Here is a 25,799-nt window from a genome sequence, read left to right as displayed (position 1 = left end):
AATTTCGGTAGCTGGCCTGCGGTAGTCCAGGAGGGGATCGATTACGGATTTATAGACGGCCATTCTAGGGGAGATTGAGATACAGCGGATGCTAAAGGTCTGAGGAAAGACGGCGTGGGAAAGTCGTGGGCGTACCGTAGGTCATGATCGCCTCGAGCGAGAAGGCCGATCCCTCGCCCCGAGTAAAACGCGAGCTCTCATTACGCGAATCCCCGATGCACCGAGACCGTGCGTGCAGATCGATAATCGGCTAATCGGCTTATCGGCTTATCGGCTGCCTTGCGCTTTCGAGCCACTACAAGGGTGCCGCGGAAATCGGGAATAATAATTGATTTCCAGCCAAGGTGCAAATGAATTCCAGGTGGAGAGGGGCAAATCTACGAGACGCGCGGGGAGGAGGCCGCTGCTAATTGAACGCCGTAAAGTCGCGAAAACGCGAAAGGCAGGCCGCAACCGGGTACGCGTAATTGAGACATACATTATTCATCAAAGCCTCTCGAGATGCGCCGATTCGAGATAGGCCCTTCTGACGGTCTTTTCCCCGCGGAATGCAGCCGGATCTGATGCGTACCTACACCAAGTACAAAGTTGCACCGAGAAAAAAAAAATGTTATTGAACCAAAGAAAAATTCTCTTAAATCAAGGAGTAATTTTTTCACTCGGAACTATGACACTTTATTCGAGTGAAATCATTATTCTAGGAATTAAGAAAATATTTCTTCGAGTGGTACTATAGAATTATTTTGTACACTCGTGCCGAATCGGTACTCTCAAATAATTCCTGCATGGGGGAGTCCGTGGAATTTTTCATGGATTTTTGTGGTTTTTTAATCGAGAACGGAGTAATGACTTGCCGAGCAATAAACGAGGACGTTTAATCGTACCTCAACGGTTGCCCGATTAATGAGCAAGGTGTAAGTAGGCAAAGGTGCGCTCGACATCGGCTCGTAATTATGTTTGTCTTACGCGATTACAGCACGTGTTCATGATAATTGCCGGGTGAATTATTCATGCGGCCGTGTCGCGCGGGAGCGGAGCGGACAAGGTTCGAAATTTAAGCGGTCCTTAATCGGCCCGATTTGCGGCCATCTTGTTTCCCCGCGTCTCCTTCCTTTTGTTCCCCATTCAATTAACACGTCAGGGAGAGTCTCAGAAATGCGAGAGAAATCCCAGAGAAATTCCGGCCCGAGAGAAAAAGGGGCCGAGGGCCCGCTTCCATTTGCCGGCGGTCTAAACGATAATTAATGATAATTAGGGGCATAACAATTAGAGGATCGCTCGGAATTCATAATCAACGTCCTCTCGTTTAACCCTGACCGCAGCTCTTGGCAGCGTTAAGAACTTCCCCTCTTCGCTCCTACAGGACCGTACCGAAAAGTCCCAAAAAGTGATGCCCTCCTTCCACCCTTCCACATAAGAAACCACTTCCAAAAATTCTCAGTGAAAAATATTTCTCGGGTTCAATGGAATTTTTTCGGGGTAATTCTTAGGACAGGAAAAAAGAAATCGAAATTATTTCCAAACGTCCCATAGATCGGGCATGTGTTTTCAGGTACTTTAAAAAAAAAAAAAGAAATCCACGGTTGGATTTAACGAGGTCTATTTTATCGTCGAAATAGGAGAAGCCAAGGAGGATTTCAAAGGATCAACCGATTGGGGTCCTGTCGGATCCTTTCTACACGTACGTCCCTGCACGCCGTCCCGGCACGCACATGGCTCTATCCTTCTGATATATTAGACTCGAGCTAGGGACCCCACGGTTTAGGAACCGTTTTGACAAGTTGATTATACGGTTGCCCAGCCTCTCGCTCCCTCTTCCCTCCTATCTTTCCATCGGAAAGCCGCAAAAGTCTAAACCCACCTCGAGTAGCCCTCTCGGTTTCGAGAAGGGCCCATTGCTCGAGTCCCGACAAATCCCGCACGTAGACCCGGCGTTTCCGGAAGAAAATGAAAACGAGACCCTGCGAATCCAGGCCCGTCGATTCAGGAAGCGTTTCGTCCAGGTCGCCACCGGGACGGATGTCGAGATGGGAGATGAGCCCGATGGCGAGATGACCGGTAAACGGGCTCGCATCCAAATGATGGAGGAGCCTATCCGACCATCCGTCCACCATGGACCGAGGGGCGTGTGGGCACACTCGGGATTGTAACCTCGCGAGTTATCCGGCCATAACGAGGCGCGACGATATATACGGGAGATAGGTCGGATAGAAACGAGTGCCGAGGCCTATCCCGAGGGAGGCCTATCGATGCCATCTCGGCTACTTCGCGGCCGATCGCAAGTCACGCCGTCCATCCGCTGCCGGATGGTTAAATACGCGGATGGGTCCAGGGATGGAGACCCTTCCCTCCGGTTTCAATTTTCAGAATGAATGAACGAAGGGAAAAAATAATAATTTCCCGAGACAATATAGGGCTTGATCATTTTTCCCCTCTGATTTGAATTTTCGGATTGAATTCAGAAATGAGAAAAAAAGAGAAGATAATAATTTACCGAGTAAGTGTAGAGTGTTGTCGTGACTGAATAATTTTTCTGTGGGGCAGGGAGGGCGTTTGAGAAATCGGAGGGAGGATGTCCGCAGGAGAGGTGCCAAGGGTGCGGCGGAAGGGATGCGGCTCGGTGGAGGGGTCGTCGGGGAAGATGGGCCCTAACGGACCCAACAGTCCCGCCCCGAGGGCCCGGGCCCTCGGCGGCCGTAGAAGCGGTTTGTTTAGACGCCAGGCTCTAATGTTCAAGGAACCTGTAATCATCGCCGAATGGGAGGGCCCAAATATATCACGTCCAGCCTTAGGACCCTGCCACCCTTCGCAGCGTTCGGGGCTGATTCGCACGCAGGCCCGCCACCCGAGATGGGTCCAGATAATTCGGCCTTACTTTGGGCTACTTTGTAGCTCTCCCGGGGCCCATAACGCGAAACCGCTCGTTAGGGAAATAATTAAACGCGCGTTTAATTCCAGCAGAGAAAGGGGCGCTCCTCCTCCCCCTAATTTCAAAGAATCGTGAATAGTTGGGCCCAAAAAGCAGTTTCTCTCTCCGAAGCGAGAAAGAAGGCTCGGAATCGGACCCGCGTAAGGCCCCTCGCCTTATATTTCGTAATTACAGCGATCCGAAAACGTGGAAGGGCCCGTTCCGCACTTTGCATGTCGCGTCTCGCCGCGCGGACAGCCGCTGATTTCTCGACCGGTCGTAATCGCCGGTCGATTAATTAATTTAAATTGCCGAGCGAGATTTTGGGCCTTCGGGCCCAACTGGCCTCGCGTCAGCAAAGGCGCGTTCCTCCGTTTTCGAGGTTCCCAGGAAACGTCTCGCCTCGTCTTTGGGACCACGCAACGCAACATGACAGCTGCCAACCGAGACCTGGTCCGAGTCGCCGACCTCTCGATTATTAATTTCCCTTAAAACCCGCCATTGAATCCCGCATTTTAATTTCCATTAATTTTCCGCAATTCGACGTTGCCCGCGCACCGTTCGGGCCCGATCCTATAATCGAGACGAGCGAGGTGAAAATCGGAAATTGGGGCCAGTCGGGCCGTCCAGCTCGATGGCTGCGTCCCTGACAATCTTCGAAACTTCGTGGCAGCTGTTGCCGGAGAACTATTAATTTATTCCCTGCCAAGTACGGCCTAAGTACGGTGTAAACGCGCTTCGAGGTATAAGATCGGAGCCGATCCGTTGGCAGATACCGAGAGCTCGCCGGTACCGAGGGCCCGGGTAGGTTGATTGCAGGGTGCTGCACGGTGTTTGCTTTATAAATCGTGCGGTTCTCGAGCCCGCGCAGGGGCGAGGGGCCCATCGGGCCCCGGGAGGGGGGACGAAGAGCCACAGAGAGAAAAGGCCACGGATCGACCGATTGATATCGGCCGCGATCGACCCGGTGATTTATCTCGATTTTTTGCCAAAGGATCGCCAGTGATCATTGAAAATTAGGACGGACTAGCGCGGTCGTGAGAAGCCCCCTTTTCGGGGCCCCAGCGGAAACGAGGAGGGAAAAATCCCGAAGGGCCCTAAGGCCCAGTCGGGATTTCATCGTCTCCTGTAGCGAGGCCAGGAGGGGTTCCTGGGTGCGATTCGCCCGGGGCAATTATGCAAGGGTGTGCATTCCTGCCGTTGCACTCGGGGCTCGAGAGCGGCATCCGCGTCGTGCCGGGCCCGCGTTTTTATCGGGCCCATCGGCGCGGCCCTGTTTCCTCTCCGATACTTAGGTAATAACCCGGTAATGACGGGCTCCGTTCGAGTCGATTTTTCCCCTCCGCCGACGGGGCCCGACTCGGCTTCCCGCCGGTCGCGGGCGCGAGGGGCCCACAGAGCAAACACGCCAACCGAGATGACGACGCCGATGATGATGATGACGATGATGAGGGCCTTCACGCAACCCGCGCGGCACGCCTCGACCGGCTCGAAAATTCCACGCGGCGTCGGTTCTCGGGGCCCGAGGCCCAAATCGGGGGCCCGGAAGGCCCTCTCGCGAGGTGGACCCGCACGACGACCGGACCGACGGGCCCAATCGGATCGAACTCGCGAGACCGTCTCTCGCGATCGAGTAAGGCCCATAAGGCCCGTTCCGGTTCGTTCCGATTCGTCCCGATCGGAAACAAGGCCCCGCTTTCAAGTTTTTGCTCGTTCCGGAGTGAATCCACTCCTCGCGAGTAATTTCCACGGAATCCGCGGAATCCTCGCGGGGGGCCTTAGGGCCCGCGACCTCGAGGCCCCTCGGCGGTTGACAGCCACTGGACCGCGAGGGCCCGCCCCCTTGTTTGAGAAACTAAGAGACGAGGGGCATGCCAGCGCGAGTACGGTGCGTCTGGGCCTTCTTTTTCGTGTTTCCTTCTCGTTCCCTCCCGTGGGTCCGCGGTTCGCTCCGTCCCCCTCGCGTCGAAGAGGCCCCCTTTCGGGGCCCGGGGGACGGGGGCAGCGCGCTCCTCGGAGAGGGTGTGCGTCGGTTCGCGAGGTGGCCAGTAGTTAGCACTCCATTACACATGGTTACCTATCATCAGGGCACGCCAGCACGGTTTACTCTTCTGGGCCCATGGATATTCATGGGCCATAAGTAACGTGGACGGAGGCGGGGGGCGCGACGTCGGGGAGGGCGCCCCCTCTTCCCTGGATACCGGGCCCGTAAGGAAACTCGTACGAGTAATTGCACCTGCGCCGTGGCCGAAATTTCTTCGGGTCGAGCACTTGCTCGGCGTACCTGTCCGTCGTCTTTGATGCGAATACGCGATTCGCGAATCGTAAAGGGCGAACTCCTCGGACGGTCCCAGTCCCGATCAAGGGCCCACTCTTCCTGGAGTCCTCCCAGGGGAATCGAACGCCATGCTCGCAGGGTGGGACGTCGAATGCGGCGGGGTAATGGCGGCAATTAATCCGGCGACCGGCAAAAGTGCGGGGCAGTTTGCCCGCCCCTGCGGTTTATATTAGTCGGGGAGGAACTACGAGTAATTAGCACTCGGGATGACGGAACGCGCGCGAGCGGTCGCGCTCGACGGGGCCCCGTCGGGCCCCTCGCGGCTCGTAATTAACCGCTCGCGCCCGGGTAGTCGCGATTCGCGGCCCCCTCGTTCAGGGGGCGCCCCCGCCCCCGGCGACGCCGAGGTGCCCCCTGAGTAATCTCGAAGGCTTAATTGAAATCCCAGAAGATCCATCGAGACTCGCGTTAGACGCTGTGCGGGATGTATACGAGATCCAGACCGCGGGCCCCTTAATACCTGGCTGGGCCCCGAAAATCGAAGAGTGGGTCCCAGGGAACGGCGACGCCATAATGGCGTCCCCCGAAATCGAGTGCGAACACGGTCGATCAATTTGGCTAAACAGCCGCTAATTTCGGAGGGGCCCGGGGCCCGGCACCTCGGACCCGTCTCTCATTAGGGAGGACCCCGGGGCCTTGGGGGGGTGCGGGTCCCCCTTCCGTGTTTAACGGAAATGATTTTTCGCGGGAACCCCGAGGGGTGGCGCGCAGAGGCCTCGCGGGGCCCGCCTATAATAAAGCCGATCGGGCCCCGGTAATAAGGCATAATGGGCCCCAAGTATGGGTAATCAGATCGAGGGGGCCCCACCTCGCGAGGTCGCGGTACTCCATTTAGCCCCGTCTTTTTATTTCCCCTCGCTCGCTCGTTCGCTCGCTCATTTACTTATTTACTTTACTCACTTACTTTATGCGCTACTCGCCCGATCCCCCCGCGGCCCCCGGGCCTTGGGGGGCATAAACGCCGCCCCTCTATCTCTTCCCCTCCAGGTACAGCCTCGACCCCTCTTCCTCGCTCACCCGCTCGTCGCGCTCATCGCGCGGACTCGCGAATCAATTTAATCGACCCTCTCTCTCGAGCTCCCTCCTCGACGCATCCCCTAGCACGCTCTCTCTCTTTCTCTCTCTCTCACCTGAGAAAATCATAGGTGCCGACCGGTTATTTAAGACGGGGGACCGCATCCCAGTGGTTCTCCATCCTCCCGGCATTCTAACCTCAAAGTATCCGGGGATGGAAATTCCGGCCTTTCAGGAACTCCGAAAATGTGATCTTCACAGGAACCCGCCAGGAGTCGGGATATTAACCTTATCGATTTTTTCCTCAGGGTCGGGATTTTTCTATCGTGTTCTCTATCCGATCAGGTTGCTCCAGAGGAGTCTCTGCACCAAGTTCCTCGGAATGCGCGTAATGGCAGGCTTAGAACTGTGGAACCTCCTGGCTATCCTCGCGGGATGTTGGTATCTCGTTAAGGACAGAGGCCCCGTCGCATCCTGCTCGGTCGTTGCATCGGAGATTCCTTATTAAGGACGATTAGCCTGGAAGTGGGCAGGCCGGGAGACGCGCCGTACTTACGCCAAGGTCCGTCGTAAGTGCAGGATAATTGAATGTCAGCCTAACCCCCGGCTGCCCTCGCGGTCGGCGGCAATTTCTGCAATCCTGCCAATTTCCCGACTCGATGACTCTAGTCCTGCTCCGCCATCTCTCATTCTCCCCGGAGAAGTGGAATCGCGTCCTCGTCTTCGACGACGCATTGCTGCCACGTGCTTCCGAAGAGAATTACGAGAGAACTGCTCCAAAGCACGATGTAAACGTATCCGAGTATCTTCGGCCCAAATCTAAACGCGCGAGAGAGCAGGAACGAGCGATTTCCTTCAAGAGAGTCCAAGGAGTGGCCCGCAAAAGTGGGAACCAAAATGGCCGCCGTTGCGGCGTTCTCCTCGAGGGTAACTCGCCGTTACTCGCGACAAAGGCACGCGAGCGACGCGTGAAATACCGTCGGCTCCTCCTTTTGGCCCTTTCCTCCCTTTTCTTCCCATTCTTTCTCCCCAGTTTGTTGGAGAAACGAGGCGGTCCTTTACAATTCAATCCGACTCCGCGGGTCTCCTAACCTCCCCTCGGTTAAGTCCTTGTTGCGCGACTCTCCGGGCGAATCGCGCGATTACCGTGCCCATTTTGCCAGCCCGTCCCTTTTTCATCTCCTTAATGTACGAGTTGATTTTCAAAACGCGGCTTTTCCCTCGAAATCTCGCTCGCTCTCGCCGAATTTCGGCTCGATCGTGAAAAGGGAGGACCGTTGTCTCTTTACAATTTTATATCAGCCCTGTCAATGGCCTCCGGTCGTTGAATCTTTTCAAGACTTTTTATTTAACCTCGTCCACCCCGCCCTTCTCTTCCGACAATGCGTCTCTAACGACTTCGGCCGTTTTCGAAACGAAAGGAAGTTCTTTTTTCCTCGGGCTCGGATCTCGCGACTTCGGCCGCCGCCATCTTCCACGCGTCCTGCTCTCGTTCTTTTCTCTCGATCGCTCCTTTCTCTTCTTTCATTATTCTCCTATTTTCCGAAACCTTTCACCCTCGAGCCGCAACGCCCAGACTGGAGGCGCGGAAAATTCGTTACTCGGAGGACAATCGAGGAATTCGTCGGCAATTCCCTCGCGAATCGCGCAATCAGGACCTCGGGATCCCATTGATAAATCTGGCGATAAATCCCTTTGGATTTCCGGGCGCAGTAAGAAAATATAAAAAAATCCAACCACCACCCTTGGAAATATATTTCTAAAATATACGCAAAAGTACATAAAAGATATCCAGGAAATTCCAACTTTCGCCCTGAAAATCGACGATTTCATCTACGAGTTTAAAATGTTAACCATTGACGTGACTCCGCAAGCATGCGAAATTCTTCACGCGTATTTATTCACGCGTGAAAAAAAAAAATCCGTACAAACTCGAGAATCGGGATCGATCAAGCCGGACCCGGATTTACCTCGATGTATGGACCCCGAGATACGTACTCTAGGTACGGTAACAAAGTGCGATAAGTGCTCCGCGGCGAGTGGAGGCGAGAGAAAGCCGGGGAGAGCGAGAGAGGAGAGCAAGAAGGCGAGGACCGGACTCGCCGCTCGCGCATTGGCTCCCCGGAGGCCGCGATGTGTGCTCGGTCGCCATGTTGAATCCCCTCCCGAGGCCAGGAACAACACCTACACACGTGGAGGAGCCTGCGAGAGCCAATTGCCGCCCCCAGGAGGCGAGGAGCGCGAGCGCGTTCTGGACGCGCGAAAACGGAAGCCACCCCTCGCGCCGCGGCGGCGAATCCCCCTCACCCCTTCCCCGAGAGGAAAAATCCGAGAGGGTATTTTCACCGAGGAAATCCTGGATTTTAATGCCCGGAATCACATGGAAATCATTTGGAAATAAACTGGAAATCAGTTGGAAATCCATCAGGCGTTGCCACCGCGAAGCTGTATAAGGGATGTAACGCCATGTACCAAATTCGTCGTTTCACCCGTTAACCCGGGTTTCTGAGATATTTTGTCATTGAAATCTAATTTGAAACGAGACGCAGGGGGATGATTAACTCTTCGGGGTAGGTCCAGGGATTCAGTGCAAGGCGTAAATCGCGGGAATCGGCCGTCGAGGAAGTCTGCCACCGGAAAGAAACGCATCCTTCCGCCATTACCGGCGAGGCCCATCCCGAGGCTGGTTTTACGTCCGAGTTTCCTCAAGGTTCGAGGAAGTACGCACCGGCTCTCTCCTGGCGGGTAAATCGTTTCTCCCGAACTCGTTCTAAGGAAGATCGATCGATCGTGGGATCGCGAGGACGAGGGCGTCCGAAAGGATCCACCATTGGAAGATGCTCCCCTCCGGTTGGCAAACCCATTGCAACGTACAAAGCCCCTGTTGGAGGGAAGTGGACAGATCGGACAAAGACATCCTCCGGCAATTTCGGTTAAGTCGTCAAAAGAATCGCGTCAAACTCGATAATTGGCACGTCCGTCTCGGGGACGTTTACGCGCCCAGCCGACGAAGATGCGGTCAATTAGGTAAACGGGCTAGCAGAGACGCGTGCGAAGCCGTTGCGAAACGACTTGCGAAATCGACTTTGCTCGGCGTCTCTTGGGGCTGTCCGGCAAAATCTCGATTTCCCTCTTCTACCGCATCGTCGAACCTCAAAAAGGCCCTCCATGGACCTTACCAGGATATTCCGTGCCCAAGGGTCCTTCCAACTTAGCCGACAGCGACCCCGGCGACCCACAAATCTCGAGAAACGTCGCGAATTGATTATCCAATATGGCGGCGCTTACACGAAAAAAGGCAATCCGTCCTTAAAGAAGATAGTTCTTTCCCTGATTTCCGAGTGAATAGCCCGTGGGGAATTTTGAAATTATAAACGAGAGAGCTCCTTGGCCTGGGCCGGTGCACCGTGCAGCGACTCCGCGCGCTGCAAGGCGTCTCCACCCGGACCGAGGACTAACTCGCCGAATAACTAAATTCCTCCAGGGACGCGCGGTCATGTCGGAAGTCGATGATAGAAATTAGGAGCCGTTATGAGCCGCCGTGGGTAATTAGCGGGGCCGATCTCGAGCGTGACCAGGTGTCGTTTGCAGGTAAGTAAATCCGCGCCCGGGGAAAAACGAGAGGATTCCGTTTAGCGGCCCCCCGACGCGGGTTAAGGGAGGGGGCGGAAAAAGTCCCGACTGCGTTTCGTAATTGCAGGTGCCGATGAAAACTCCCTTTCTTCCTCGACCGAGAGGGCGCCCCTCTGGTAAGAACGACCGGTAACTATACGATCGCGGTTTTATCGCCTCCGCCGGCCGGATTTTTGCTCGGATTGAAATAATAATCGCTGCGGCCATTACGCCCGGTACAATAGAATTATTTCGAGGCTCGGTGCGCTCGTAAAGCCGATACGTGTGCGCCCGTTTTAAATGGCTAATGGAAACGAGCGAATCATTCGGGGCTTCGACGTTACCCTTGCCGAGCGGCAACGGGGAAAAGAAATCCGCCCGGATCGTTAAATCCTGAATTTTGTTCGCTACGTTTAAGAGATACATTGCTGAAAAAAATGTGACGTTGGTTTAAACGAATTCCGTACCCTCAACCCGATGAGACTTTTTAGAGCGTATTTGATCGTCCGTTTTTTTCGTCGCAATGCATATTTCTTTCAGTCAACCTTTCTATCTTTCCCAGTGGCATAATATCCGGAGCCGTCGCATGGAGAATTTAATACGGTCGATGTGGCGGGACGATTACCCTCGGTTGATTGAAGAAACCGAAGAAAGAGTCCCAATATCTGAAGAAAAATAAATCCGGAGGCTTTTCGCGGCTCTCGGCGGAAGGGACAGCGCGAAGGGACGCCCGCCGTCGGGGGCGGTCGTCGTCGAAAAAACGGGAGCTGGACGTCGCGCGAAGCAAATGCGGAAACTCGAAAAGAAGGAAAGAAGGAGAAAGAGAACCGGGGAAAAGATCGGAACGGAAAAAAGGCGAAACGGGCGGATCGATCGGGGCGGGCGGGCTGGATTCGCGAGAAAGGGCGCGCCCTTAGCCGTAGGGCCCCGTCGGGGCCCATGGGTCCCCGCCTCCGGCGGAACCGCAGCGACAAGAACCACGCGGAGTCCAGACGTATTAATTAAACGGCTCGTTTTGATCCCGGGAGAAAAAGCCGAGTTTAACGCCCATCGTCGACTAATGCGGTGCCCCACCCGAGTCCTTCGGCACGGGGGATCCGGCGCGGTTTGTCGGGACGAGCCAATAGCCAGGCGGTGGAGGCCGGTCGGAAGGCGGGCGGCGTCCCGACGTCCGCCCCCGGCGGCGTCGGTCTGCCCCTCCAGCGGCGTCCAGGGCGCGAGGAGGGGGCCCCGCGGCGCGGGCCGGGGCGTTTAGTCGGTAATTTTCTCAAACACCACCAAGAGCTCGCGCCAGAAGCACGTCCGAGAAGCCCGCGCTCGGAGCCAGGGCTCGTACCCCACGTCGGTGTCCTCGTCCGCGTCCGGAGGGTGGCGACGGAGGTCGCTCGCGAGCGAGTGAGTGCGCGAACCCGGGCGGGGCCGGCTTGCCATGGGAGCCCCGAGCGTCCGCGGGGCGGCCGGGCGCGACGCCGCGCGCTGAGCCGCGGCACGGAGTCGCGGACGACTCGCGCGAGAGACATGGCCGCGGTCTGAGGAGCCTCGCTCGAGGTAAGGCCCCGAGAGCCGCAGGGCGCGGGATGAGCTGAGGAGTCGGAGAGAGCGACCTCGAGGGAGACAGAGCGAGAGAGCGGAGGATGATGCCGCTGGCGCCGACGCGGATCGTCCCGGTGCCCGCCAAGCCGAAGATCGGCTTCAGCATCGACTCGATCGTGGGCGGCGGAGGCCGCGAGGACCGGCTGGAGCGGCTCAAGCGAGTGGTTCTGGTGCGCGAGGGGGTCAGCCCGCCGAACGCGGCCGAGGGCCCGTCCTCGCCGCGGGCGCGCCAAGCCGCGGCCTCGCCCGCCGCGCCCTCGGAGGGCTCGGACCGGCCCGGCTCGCGCGGCTCCTCCGTCGAGTCCTACCCCGCGCGGCCAAGGGCGGCCGAGCCGCTGGCCCGCCGCCTGGACTTCGGCCGCAGCGGGGGGTCCACCCCCGACGACAGCCCCAGTCCCCCCCACGGACTGGCCCCCGCGGACGCGTCGCCGATCGGCGCGGCGCTGCCGCCGCCTCCGCCCCCGCCGCCCGCCGTCGTCAGGCCCAGCCCCAACTACCTGGGGCCCTTCCCCGGAAGCGCCGCCGCCAGCGTCGCCGCCGAGCAGCTCAAGTCCCTCTACGGCCTCCCGGGGCCGCAGCCCGGACAGAACGAGTACCACGCCCAGCTGGCCCTGGCGACGATCCAGCACTTCCAGGCGGCCGCGCTGCAGGCCCAGCACGCGCCCCACGGCCCCCACGGCCCCCACGGGCCCCCCGGCCCTCCCCACGCTACCCCCATGGCGGGCCCCTCGCTGGACCCCATCCCCCGCCGCATCCGCATCAACAGCCTCGCGACAGCTATCAACTCTACCCCTGGCTCCTCTCCAGGCACGGCAGGATCTTCTCCAACCGGTACACCGCAGGTGAGTCCCAAGAAACCTCCCCATTCGGACCATTTCTCGCCCCCTTGATTCGACTGAAAATTCGGCCCATCGGGGAAAAGTCCCATAAGATACCCAGGCGGGATAATTTCTTTTTCAAGAGATGCGCCCCGGAGAGGAGGCTCGCGTCGTTAATTCTCTCCGCGGCCTTATTACCCGACTCCCGTCAATTTTCTCTCTTCTCTCATTATCGAGAGAGGGACTGACCCACTTGAATGCCTCCGAGAGAGTGCTTATTGCCTGCCCGGTCGTTTCCTCGAGCGTGAGTTCTCTCGAATTCCCCGGGAAGATCGCAGAAAGGGAACGATCGAGGAATGCGGATTCACGAAAAAGGAAAGGCATTTTAAGAAAGTGAAAGAAGTGCCCAAAACATGAAACGGTACAAGGAGACAACGTCTATGGTCGGTCCCACGCGAAGCGAAACGATAATCCGCGGATGATACACATAACGTGACTTTTTTAACGCGATAAAGACTAGCGGGCGATAATTTTTAATTGCAAAATGTCATCGACGCTCTCGGTACTTGTAAGAGAAATGTCGAATATCTTGGACCTCTAAAATGGGGACGACTTCGGTACATGGCATTGAATTTTCTTATACTACTTCGTGGCTCAAAATTTCTGCCGCTACGTCGAGGCATCCTAACCTCGAATCGTTCATACGGCGAGGTCTCTATGTTAGATCGAGAGTGGTTACGCACTCGCCTGAAATCGGCAAAAAGTGTCGCCAGACGATCTTTCGCAACATTTCGCAACGACCGACGCAACGACGTTTTGTAACGTGCCCTCGTGTGCGCGACGTCGACTCTAATCGGAGGATGTCGCGTCTCTTTCGGACGCGGGGAGACGGAAGAGACTCTCTCCGGACCCGACGAAATGAGAGTCAACGTCGATTATTAGGAGAGGTACTTTTGCTCGGTTGGATTTCGACGGCGGGGCCCGAAGCCCGTCTTCTCCTCGGGCCCGATCCCAGGAGACATCCCACTGGGATCCATCGATCATCCTCCTCGAGTCGGGAGACACCTGTATAATTAGTCAGGTTTTGTCCAACCCGACTTCTGGCCTCCTCCTCTCTGGCGCGTTTGGGGCCCGTGAGGCCCACAAGGTCCGTAAGGCCCATTTCCGATGCGCCCAGACAGTCGACTCGGGCGTCTTCGATTTCCTCCGCTCGATTTTCACGGTCGCTTTCCGCGGAAAGTGAAATTCCCTCCTTTGGGCCCGACGATCCGCAAGATCGGGCCCGAGTTCCCCGAGCGGCCGCATGCGGAATCCGCGCGGTGGGAGCAGTGTTTTACGCTTCCTCGCCTGTTACTTACGAGGTCGGGCTCCCGAGAGGTGGCTCGCGGCTAGGAACGGACAATTATCATAAATTTACCGCAATCGGCATACGTATATACGGCGCCGGGAGAAGAAGTACGGCCGCTCCGCCGCGGAACTAGTCCCGGCGGAAAAATTACCTCCGCCATCTTCGGCCGCGGCGACGAGACCGCGTCCGGACTTCTTCCCCTGCTCTTAAACCCTCGTCGCTGGATAATCGACCCGTCGGTTTGCAAAACGAGGATTCCTCCCCTTAACATCCGTGAATTAAGGTGTCATTAAAGCGCCATTGATCATTCTATATAATAAAACGTCAAAACATTTATAACATTTTTCTCCAAACTGGGGGCATCGCATCCTACCTTCTAACTTGTATCCTTCAGAAAATGGATTTCGAGATCTCTTTAGACCGCATCTCGGGACGTGTCTTATGCAGGCATCGAAATCCCCGCGAAAGGGAACCGATCGGGTCGGCCTTATTATTCAGGGCGCTTGATAAGAGAAAATTCCATAAAATTGAAGTCGGATAAAATTCTTTAAAATTCGCTAAAATTCACCCGATTAATTGGAAGCACTCTGTGTGTTTACCCTCTTGAGGAAGTCGAATTCTAATCGATCGGGCGATCCGTCGCACGCTAATCGTCGAGCGAGATCGGTTGCGTACAAAATCGACCCTGGACCCGCGTTATCAGCGGCCGACTTATATCGGCCCGAGAAACACTAGCGCGAGGCTGGGGTGGCGAATCGCGTGCGTGTAACCCGAGTTATCTGGCAATTAGTGCCTATCGGTAACGAGTCCTCTCGGCGACGGTCTTGTTCTCGCTTCCTCGATACCGACGCTAGTTCTCGAGGTTGGAGAAACCGCTTAGGTTAGGCAACGACTCGCGTAATCGAACCGCGACGCTCCTCGCGAACCGTCGATCATAACCTCCTTCTCGTCAATGAAACGCGCCTTATCACCTCCGGTCTCCAGAAAAAGGGCGATTAAATTCGCCGGCATTCACGTGTTCCCACTAGAACCGACCATTTCGAGATAATAACGCGACTCCCTTAAGCGAGTGTTAACGAGGCCCTTAAAAGATAGAAAAACAGATGATTAGAAATTAATCTCGAGGTTGAAAGTCACCGATAAGACGCTGGGCGCAGTTTAGTTACCGAGTGTGACGCAGACTAGGAAGTGCTCGAAATTTAGATCCTACTTAAGACCTCCAGTTAAAAACTTTCATTCTATTTAGGATTACTAATTCAACATTTTCATCCTACTTGGGATTCCTAATTCTAGGTTTTAATTGGGTTTTGACAACGTATACTTTCGCATGTTTGAGGTTTTTCTTCAGACTTTAAAAGTGGCGGATATTGTAACTTCTACTTCTAGACTTTAAGTAGGACTTAATTCGAATAAAAGAGGATATAAAAAATTGAAATGAGGGTTAACATTTCGTCAAGGGGGTTTACGCGATACAGGGAATTCTTATGGCGTTTAGGTGTCTCCTCTTCGACAGGCCCAAATTCTGGGAAGCTTCCGTCGCCCGAAATTCGGACGCCGGGGTCCGTGAGAACGCGTCGCGACGCCCTGGATTCCGTTCCACCTCGTGCCGTCGAGAGATCGACAAAGACGGTTTAATCACCTTTATTAGGGCGTCGTTAACCCCCGACACCTTCCCCGTGGGGCGTCCACCCCAACAAAGGGCGGCCATCTTGTCTAACTTCGAACGACGTCGTTTCACGCGTTTCCCTGCATTGTCCGCGCCCCCGTCCTCCTTTTTGACGACATCCCTGATTTTAGTCCGTTTCAAGGGCCTCCCTTTTTTCCCGCTCTCGACGCGCCTCGATGAAGACGTCATTGTTTCCCCGAAAAAGTCGCGTACGCGGACAAAAAGAGGAAGCGCAAAAAAGAAGAGAAAAAAAGTGTGGAAAACTGGGGAAGTTTTGTCCATTATACCAGGGACCTTTTTTGGCCCCCTTTTTTCTCAAGGGCGGGAAATTGGGCCTCATTCGAGGGGTCCCCTGGAGGGGACACGAAGTAGGGCCCGCCATTGGTGTCAGGGCTACCGGCCCTCGTCGGCGGCTTCTCGATCTAATTCCCATTATCTTTACGATTTCATTAATCCCCGGAACGGGCTCGCCCGCGACGGGTTGATTCACAGCTTGCGGTCGCTCGCGCGGCCACTAATAATCAGCATTAGCGCATTCGATTATGCTTTAAATAGGCCTGGCTCGTAAAGCCGGCGGGAGCTTTTATGGGACCGACCGGGACGACGGGGCCAGTCGGCGAGCCGAGTCTCGCAAAGGCGCGGCCGCCATCTTGCGACCCCCGGAAACTAGGAAAGCCTCGTTAATGCTTCCAGAGGAACGCGGAAGCGGCGGAGAATCCGGGAATTCGTCGGTCGCCGAGGACCTCCTCGGGCCCCCTCGGTTCCAGGGTCTCCGACACGCGAGCTCGATATCAGCGTCCGAATACAAATGCGGCCTGGCAGGGGCGGCGGCATTAGCAACAATTAAAAAGTCATTAGGCCCGTAGCTGCGAGTCCGCGGGTTCCGCGAATCGAGTGGCCGACGAGGCGCGGCGCCGAGGGCCGACCGGTCCCAGGGCGCGAGCCCCTTAATTCGACGTCGACGGCATAGCCGAGCAATCTCGGCTCGCCCAGGGCGACCGGGCCCTGCGCGCCGTAATTGCGCGCCCCGGGCCCCAGTCTGGCCTGGCCGGGCCCTAGGGTCCCCAGAGGCTGCCTGCCTAGGAATCGCCCCGAGTTCCAGGGATAGGATTTTCTTAAACGAGGCTAAATTTCTTTTCTCAGGCGCGGACATCTCGGGGTTCCTGCTGCAGCCCTTCAGGAAGCCCAAGAGAATAAGGACGGCCTTCAGTCCGAGTCAATTGTTGAAGCTGGAGCACGCCTTCGAGAAGAATCATTACGTCGTGGGCGCCGAGAGGAAGCAACTGGCCAACGCGTTGTCGCTCACGGAAACCCAGGTGAGAGACCAGCCCCCCCGGGGGCGAATGCCCCCTTTCGAAAATTTCAACCCCCCCATTCTGCCCCAGGAGACGCGAGCGTACCCTCCTCCAGGGCTTCGGAGATTAATTCCGAAAGAAATCCGCGGCCGAGTCGATTTAGCGAGCCTGGCCACCCCTGGAAATTTCCATCGACAATAACGCAGCTTAATGGCGCACGCACGGGACCCCATAACGAGGGAATTGATATGCTAATCCGGATACTCGGTGTAACGTGCGAGGCTCGGTCTCCCTCTTTCCCCTCCTCTCTTTCTATATGCACGAGGTAATGCGCGCAGGGGTGGAGCAAGGGCGGCTTTTTTAACGCAAGCCCTGCTCCGTTACGTGCGAATGTATGCGTAACTAGGTGCACGCACGCGGGTATTTTCTATGGGTGGAGGGAAGGTGCGTACGTGTGCGGAGGGGACGCGTTTTCGTATTCCGAGGGCGGGGGTCGCAGGGGTTGGAACATGCGCCTAGGGATTCGGATTATCCGCCATCTTGGAACCGCTTATGCGCACCTCCCCCGTTTCCGCGACTCCCCGTTCATTCCGCAACCAGATCCTGGAGAATTCCCATCTGCCTCGAAATTAGCTCCGCGGATGTTAATTTCTTGAATAGTTCATTCCAGGGCCCTTAAAAAGTCCATTGAACCGAAGAAACATTTTTTTGGTACCGGACATGAGTACATTGCTTGCGGATATCGCGCTGTCACTGTACGATGTCAAGACATTCGGCGTACCGTTCAAGGAAATATTTCTCCGGTTAAATGTGATTTTTTTCTTAGAGGGGAGGAGGCCCGAGGGGAGACGGCGGAGGGAGGGATATATTTAATAACCGCTGGTTGATTAAAAGAGAGCGCCCGATCCGGCTCGTCATGTCGTCGAATATGGGCGAGGATCGGTCCTCTTTTATTTTCCCGTCGTCCTCCTTCCATTTTCGTCCTCTTTGTGCCGGCACGCGGCGCAAGGCCGCGCGTCCGACGCGGCGGATTCAATTAGAATCGCGTAATTTCCCATAATTGTCGGGCTAATCGCGCGTAATTGGGGCCCGTAACGAGGGCCACCGGGTCGCGGCGGTCGCGCGTAAACCGCGTCGACGTTCTTATGAATCTTAACGAGCGCGGCCGTTGCCAATCTGCCATCTTTTGGGTTAGGCTCGCGGAAGCGGCGCGTATAATTACGGTCTGCTCGGCACCGCAGGCAGATCTTGTCGATGGGGAAGGAAACACCGAGATAAGGCCCCGAGAGCGCTCCTCGGTTCGACGGGCCCTTTTCCCTCGACTTTTCCATCGGAACGGGATTCCTCGGTTTCCCGGTCCGGAATGGGAAAAATAGGAGCGCGGATTTTGCCAACTACCTTTTTGGGCCTCATTCGGGGCCCGACGACAGCGACTCGAGTTTCCGCGGGCGTCGCTCGGCCGACTTAACGATGATTGCTGCCGGCGATCCGTGGAAAATCGGTCCGGCATTAGCTCATTGCTCTGTCGACGCCGATTGCTAATTAACGGGACCGATCGAGCGATCGATCGCGATCGATCCGGCTCGATCGAGCTGCGCGCGCACGCTCGACCGATCCTCGATCGCCGGAGGCGTCCGGCCGACTCGCTCCCAGGCTTAATCCGATCTCGAACCGCTTCTAATCTAAATTACAACCAATGAAACGTCGGATTAACGACGGCCCCTGATATGTCCAGAGACAAGTCACTCGCGGTGGTCGTTTTGCCTCGCGACCTGCGACCTGCGACCTGCTCTGCGTAGCTTGCATCCAACCGACGCTTCGATACTTTCCACAGCCTAATCGCAAATTCATACATCGTTTCAAGTCACCCTTTCCGCTCTCTAAGAAATTTTCTCGCCTTGTGGCCCTCTTTCCTCCACCCGGAAAAAAAAGATTAATTGACTAAAACAATTACCCAATGTCGGCGCACATGGCGTTGCCTTAGTCATATATAATTGTAAGAAACAATTACTCCGTTGTAATTCAATTGAATCTTCTTTACTCGATCTGGGATTTTAAACATGTTTTGTTGTAGGAGCGCGTCGTCGCGATGTGAATTTCTTTTAGCCAAACGTTTTTATTCCTTTTCTCTCGGTGCAGCGATTCTCCATTACGTCGGAGTCGTTGCTACCCGCCGCTCGTGGGTTTCGTTTACGTTTTCGTTTTCGTTTTCCTGGAGGGCCCCGAGGCTCTTTCGTCTCCTCGCGTCGTTAAGTCGGGGCCCGAGTCCCGCGACGACTCCGTCGGGCGTCGCGGCGCGTCGCGACGCGCTAACGCGGGACTCGCCTCGCTACTAGCTTACGTAGAGAGTACGTAAACGGCTCGTGTAAATCAAAGGGGCCCGCAACCGGAGTCACGCGCTCGTACATACGCACGTATAGGTGCACGTAGGTGCGCGCAATGCGCAAAGTCGCCGCCACGCGCCTGCAGCGTGGACGCGGTGCGCAAAGTCGCTGCCACGCGAACTTAACATGGATGCGACGCGCAAAGTAGCTGCCACGCGAATTGAGTATGAATGCGACATGCAAAGTCCCTGCCACGCGAATGTATCATGGACACAAAGTCCCTGCCAGGGGAATTTAACGTAGATGCAACGCCCAAAGTCGCTGCCAAGCGAATTTGACATGGATGCACCGCGCAAAGTCGCTGACACGTGAGTGTGGCATGGATGTTACGCGCAAAGTCGCTGCCACGTGAAATTAATATGGATGCAAGGTGCAAAGTCGCTGCCACGCGAATTTGTCATAGATGCAACGCCCAAAGTCGGTGCCACACGAGCTAAGTACGAATGCAACGCATACGAGATTCGCCGCTGCGATTGCGCCGATAACTCACTCGCGCGATCGCGGATCGGAGTCGCCGACTTTGGGGTGGACGCGAGCTTGCGAATGCGCGCGTGTGCGTAAAATCACTTGTTTATGCCTCGGGAAATTTACGCGCACCGTAAAGGTAACCGATTTGACGGTGCACTCAAGAGTCGCGTCGAGAAGTGGACAATAAAAGGCGTATACACTCGGCGTGTTATTACGGGCGAATGAATGGCCGCGGAAAGAGTTAAAACGTAAACGCGGGGGGTTGGGCGAGAAGCGAGTCGACGGGGAAAATAAAAAGTGAATCCTCGGAGGCGAGGAGGAATCGTCGAGCACCTGCTCGAGGAGAGACGCCGGAAAAATTCAGGGGACGGGTTCCAGCAATTTTCGGTCGGGTCCATTTCGAAAGCGACGCCGAATTTCTCCGGGGCCAGTTCGCGGGCGCAATTTCCGCGGCGTATTACGCCGCGGCTCGTAATGGAGAAATCTGCATATTATGCGGGCTGCATACGATTCCCCGTGCATAATGAGCCGCGGCGTCTCCTGACTGCGAATAAACCATCGCGAGTACCTCGTCATCCACCTGTAAAGGACGAAGACGGGCCGTCTCCTTCCCTCCGGTTCTATCTCTATCTCTCAGCCGGGACGGGTTCTAACATTTTAATTCGACGCCGGCTTCGGGATTTTCGCGAGGATCGCAAAAACGCTAGCCGCGAAACTGACTTCCGAGTGGCGGATCCATTTCTCGGGGAATACGTCGGAGCAGCCCCGATTTAAAAAGAGGGAGGCACGAAATCGTCTCGTTCCCCGAGTCGGGCAAAATGATTGTATCAAGGAAGAGGGATAAAATTCGCAGGGAATCAGGATGACCGTCCCGAGACACGACCGAGTCGCGAATCGATTTCCCGGGGAATATGTCGAATCGGGCCCCGCGAGGGCAGCCGCGCGCGGAGTCGCTGCCGTTTACTCCGTCGCGTCACGGACGCGGCTCGTCACTGTCCAACGTGTCGTCCGCGTGCATACCGATGCACGGTTAGTGACCGGGGTACTTAGCGACCCCAAGGATCCGTATTCCAGTGAACCCCTCCCCCGAGTTTCGCCTCGATACCGGCCGATCCTGAGGAATTATCGCCAAAGGACCCTCGCCGGGGTTGCGTAATTTCGCCTGGGGGGGAATCCCTCCGGGGGCAGGAGGCGATATGGCGCTCAATTTCCTCTCGGGCAAACACGACGCACCCCCCAGGGGATGATCGGGGCGGCGCCGATCGAAAAATAATATCCCGGCTTGTTTGGCGAGGCGCGTCCACCCCGGGGATTAAAAATAATGTTTCGAGCGTGACCAGCGACGGCCCTCCTGGGATCAGGCGCCGAATCCATCGCGGTCGAAGGACGATTTTTCGAAAATCCTCGACCTCGAAGAGGAGCGACCGAAGGACCCTCTCCCGAGACGAGAGGCCTCGACCTCCCCGGGAATCGAGTCTTCCCGAGCGCGAAAAATCCTCGAGAATTCTCGATTACCCTTTATTAATAAGCGTCCAATTTATTCGTTAACGCTCCGTCGGATCGATTTCTCGGCGCGGAGGTCACGAGGCCCGGGCCCCGTCGGGCCCCGGATCGGGATATTAATTTCCATTAACGAGGACGTCCAATTTGGCGCGACCGTAAAAACTCACTGCCAGTCGCGCTCGGGACGGCGCAATAAACGTAATTATATTTAACGGAGGGTGTAAAGCCTCCGATAGATCAAGGCCCGACTCGCTCCCGCTCGCGCCTTCATTATCGGTGCGCCTCGATTCGCGCGGGCTCGCCGCGTAATTAGAATATTAATAAACAATCCGGATTAATTGATTCCGCGATTACCGATGCATCCTGCCGCGCCGCTCGCTCATTGCGCTCCCGAGCGCAAGTCCTCTCTCGACTGGCACGTCGAGATTATTTTCCTTGCGTCCCTTCTGGCACCGATTTATCGAACCTCTCCTTTTCTGCGATCTGGATCAATAACGCGTTCGAAAATTCCTTCCGACGATAATCTCGACGGTAATTAGTCGCAACTGTGATTTCGACGGAAATGCGGGGAAATTAATACCGACGATCATTTCGACGCTTGTGATAAGGGGAAGACGCCAATCGACCCGTCGAGCTTTTTCGAGGCGTTCGAGTTTCCTCGGTCACTTTTATCGCGCTAATGAGTGCTCCGGCATTTATCCTCGAGCGAGTTCGCGAGTCCGTTCGCGGGACACGAGGTTTACCTATAAGGCACTCACCTGTCACTTACGCGACCGAGGCAGCCCCGATTACGCGTAAGCGCCGACACTCGCGCGAAACCGCGCCTTACGGGGGACACCTTCGAGCCGCGGGGGGGGGGTCTCGTTATCCCACCTGCCGTCGAGGAGAGATCGGGTTCCCTTCCCCCTCGAACACCCAATTAATCCTAAAGAACGCGTCCAACTCCTGTAGCCGATGCTCGATCTCGCCATCGAGAGGAACGAGAAAAGCAAGTCGGAAAATTCCGCCCTCGGGAAAATCCATTTCCTCCCTTCAGTCGTGGTCTTGGTCATTCGACAAGACGTCTCGACAGAGTCCGCAAGACTCAAGACCACGACCAAAAGCAAGATCGATGTTATCGGTGTACTACTTCTCAAGAAATGTCTAATTAAGAAACAAACAGAATTCCGGTTACTCTGGATCGGGTCGTTAAACATGCGTTTACTACTTTCCCCGCTTAAAGTACCAGACATTAGTAGTAAATCATTACACCCGGTCGTGGCGATTCCATTTTTGGGAAATTCAAAGAGAATTTCCGGATAGAATAATTCCCCCCCGGGAAATATATCCAGTGTTTCAGGAATTTAAGATAACCATGTATATTTCGGTAGATTTTGGCGATCAGAATTTTCTAGCCATATTAACCACGGTTCCTCATCAACGACAACCAGTAATCTCGTAACTAGCGTTATCTGGTGACATTAATCGTACATTATTTCGAGAGTACCCCTCCTCCAGGGAGATTCGGTTATCGATTCCCGGGTCCACTAAACCGCGTGTAAATCCAGCCGCGCGCCAAATCCCGGGCTCATCCACTCGTGGCGGATCCCATCAGCCCGGCCATGGAACGCTCGGTGGGGGTAACAGCCCCCGGGGGTGGTCCGGGGGGATACAGCCTCCGACGGGGCGAGAGCCCCCGCCAATCGCGTCTCGGGACGCGGCATCGCCATGACGACCCTCGCTCCGGGGACGATTACGAAATGGGGCGGGTGCCAGTGGTGGTAACTCGATTAACGAGGGTGGGGGAGGGGGCCTTCGCCCCACCCGAAGGGGGTTGCTAAGCCCCGTTGAAGGGGTTCCGCTATTTGTCCTGGTAATCGCGCCGTAAGTGGCCGGCCGGTCTCGCGGCAGAGTTAACGATTTCCTGCATCTTCCCAAAGGGGTGGTGGGGGTTGGGGGATGAATTGCGGCAGAGGGGTGGAATAAAAAATGCGTGGCATGAAAAGCTCAAGAGAAGTCACACACCGTCGGTGTATTCGCGAGCTCGATAATGGAGAAGGGGGTCGTTCGTCCTTTGGATCGCTGCTCATCCCTTGTCCGAGACGGACTCGCGATCTGACGCTAATCCGAGGGTTGTCACAACCACCCCATTCGAGTCGCGTCGTAGGACCGAGGACCAACCCCGTCGCGCGGCTTTGCAACCCCCCGGGGGGGTGAAAAAGCGGACAATGTTGATTTTCCGCGTTGATAGTTTCAAAATGGAGTCCCTGCACCCCGGTTCATCCCCGGAGCTCGTATAGCCCTTTTTCTCATGGACCCAGGGGGGTGGCTGCAGCGTCGATTCCGCGCGGTAAAACGCAGGGCAGTCAATTTTCTGACACAATGCCGGGCTCTCGGGGTGGGGGTTGGACCTGGACGGGACACCGCGTCCATTGTAAGCGGATCCCTCGTTTAGGGGTGGCTCGGCCTCCGGGGCGAACGTTAACTAGTTGGCACTTAATTTGCCGAGCACCGTTTAGGGGAAGCCTCCCCCCGGGTGGCAGGGGCTCAGCCCGCGTCGGGATTGGTCCATCGCGCTGAGCCCTCGGAAGCGGAGGCTCCCTCTCCCAGGGGTGCGTCCGATGCCTCGCGCCGCGCTCGATACTTCTCCCGGGTCTTCCCTCCACGTCGCCACACGGGGATGTCGAATTAACGCGGGACCCCCGACCTCTGCATTTCAGGTGAAGGTGTGGTTCCAGAACCGGCGGACGAAGCACAAACGGATGCAGCAGGAGGAGGAGGCCAAGGCGCAACAGCAGTCCGGGAACGCGAACAACAACGCCGGGAACAAGAACACCCACCACGTGAGCAAGTGGCAGCAGGAGACCGGGGACTACCACCACGAAGAGGAGGAGGAGCACATAGACCCGGAGGCGGAAGAGTGTCCGAGCGGGTCCGAGGCGTAGCCGGAAGTCGGAGTCCAGGACGGCGGATTCCACTCGTCGTCGAGATTCTCGAGATTCTCGAGTCCCGAGGAAGGCTCACCTCGCGAGATTAGTTCCTAGAGAGACCTCCAGCGGGCCAGGCCCTCGACGAGGGCCTCCGGAAGTCGAGGCTCTCCCGTCCCTACTCGAGGAATCGCGCGAGGAATTGAAAAAAGGGCCCGACGAGGGAGACGCGGGGGACGTCGCAGACGCCGATGCGGCGACGACGACGGAACGAGTCCCCCGGGAGGAAGCGGGAGGAGGACCCTGACGATCGTTCGGGGAGAACGACGGAGAAAAATAGGAAGCGGAAGGAGCGGGACGACGGAGACAAAGGGGAGACGGGGAGAGCTTCTCCCGATCCCAGGGAACGACGGCCGGGAAGTCGCTCTCATCGGAAGCCGCGTAATGGAGGCATTGTCCGTCAAAGATGGCGGACGCGCCGCTAAATGGGCCCGCTTCCGGCGGAAACGGCCGGGAAGTCGGAAAGACCGACCGTGAGAGAGATACACCGACTCGCCCGGAAGGGAGACTCGAGGTTCCCGAAACCGCGGGCCGGCGACTCCGCGCGGTGCATCCGCCCTCCCGGTCGCTCTTGGACGCGGACGCGTATCTTGCCATTAATAGCTCGCCATTGGAACCGATCAGTGCCCGAGTGCGGGGTGGGGTGTAAATAGACGCGCGGGGCCCGGTCCCCCCGGGGCCCCACGTCGGGCCCCGAAACGTCGCGAATGTACATATTCCAGTGCCGAGCGCGGACCCTACGGCACGGGGGGAACAGTCAGTGCCAAACCTGATACTTTACGAGCCCAGTGTAACGAGTTTATGTATTTACCGATTAAGTTGCGTCCTTATCAAAGAGCAGTATTCTTTACCGATCGATGTGTCCGAGTTGTACCGAATTAAATTATTGACCGCTCCGGCCGAATGATGGAGGAGGGATTAAGGGAGGAGAAGAGCCCGCGGCGGCCGGGCCCGATCGGGCCCGATCGAGGATCGGCTCCGTCGCGGCGCTCGCCCTGTAAATAACTCTGTAAATAGGAAATGTGATTTCACCTCGGGTCGAGCACGCCGAGGAAAGTATATCCGTGCGACGGCCGAGAGTTTCGGTTCCAGCGATCCTAGCGAAATAAATTATATCACCACTCTCTACGACCAGCCCGTCTCTCTCTCTCTCTTATCTTTTTTTGCTACAACCCCCAGGACCACCGTCCTCCCCTTCGCGGACATTTCTCCCGATTTTCAGATCCCGAATGTAACTCCAATTTTTTTTCGACCAATTTCTCCAGGCGAATTTCACAGTTTCGTACGAACCCAGGGATACCAGCCGAAGAAAAGCTCGTCGCTTCGAGGGGAGGACATTTCTCGTAAATCATTGCCCAAGGTCCGAGCCAGCTCGCGAGAGACGCGCATCACCGATAATCGCCTTATAATCGGCCCATCCAAGGTACGAGCAATTAAGGTAAAGACCGCGTACGCTAATTCCATCCGACTTGAGTCGCGCAATTCTTCGGTCGCGTTTTCGCGCCCCTCGGCCGAATCGATTCCACCCATTTCGGTGAAAAGTCCCATAAAGACCTCCGACGACACTTTCGTGCCGCCTTAATTTCCTCCGTCCCTCCTCTATGGAATACAAGGGTCTCGAAATCGCGTAACTCGGTGGACTCATCGGGGCATAAAGCGATACTCTTTTCTCGGGGGGGGGCGATTTCGCGAGCCGGCAATCTCGGCTGTCAAATGAGAAACTTTGCTTGCACAACTGATTGGATAAGTAGCTTACGAGCGCCGGCCAACGAGGTGGTACGTACCTGCGAGAGTGGGGCCCCAGGTAAGTGCGCGGTCTGGAATAAGTCCCCCGAGGGGGGGAGCGGAGAAACTCGGCCGCGCGTGTAGGCGGACGCGCATTGCGC

At 56.3% G+C, this 25,799-nt stretch overlaps 1 protein-coding gene across 1 annotated transcript; it reads left to right on the top strand.

Annotated features, from left to right (window-relative positions):
* Positions 1-11,332: 11,332 nt before the first annotated feature.
* On the top strand, positions 11,333-25,015 carry LOC105700259 (homeobox protein EMX2). Its single transcript, XM_012425935.1, is given in 4 exon segments — positions 11,333-12,172; positions 12,175-12,307; positions 16,441-16,613; positions 23,647-25,015. Coding segments are annotated over 4 exon segments (1,197 nt in total). The 5' UTR covers positions 11,333-11,506; the 3' UTR covers positions 23,872-25,015.
* Positions 25,016-25,799: the final 784 nt, after the last annotated feature.

This window comes from Orussus abietinus, unplaced genomic scaffold (assembly GCF_000612105.2).
Source record: "Orussus abietinus isolate OABI.00-Male unplaced genomic scaffold, Oabi_2.0 scaffold18, whole genome shotgun sequence".
Taxonomy (NCBI): Eukaryota; Metazoa; Arthropoda; class Insecta; order Hymenoptera; family Orussidae; genus Orussus; species Orussus abietinus.
Note: the sequence above shows the minus strand (reverse complement) of the source record. Positions and strands in the feature narration are given on the sequence as shown.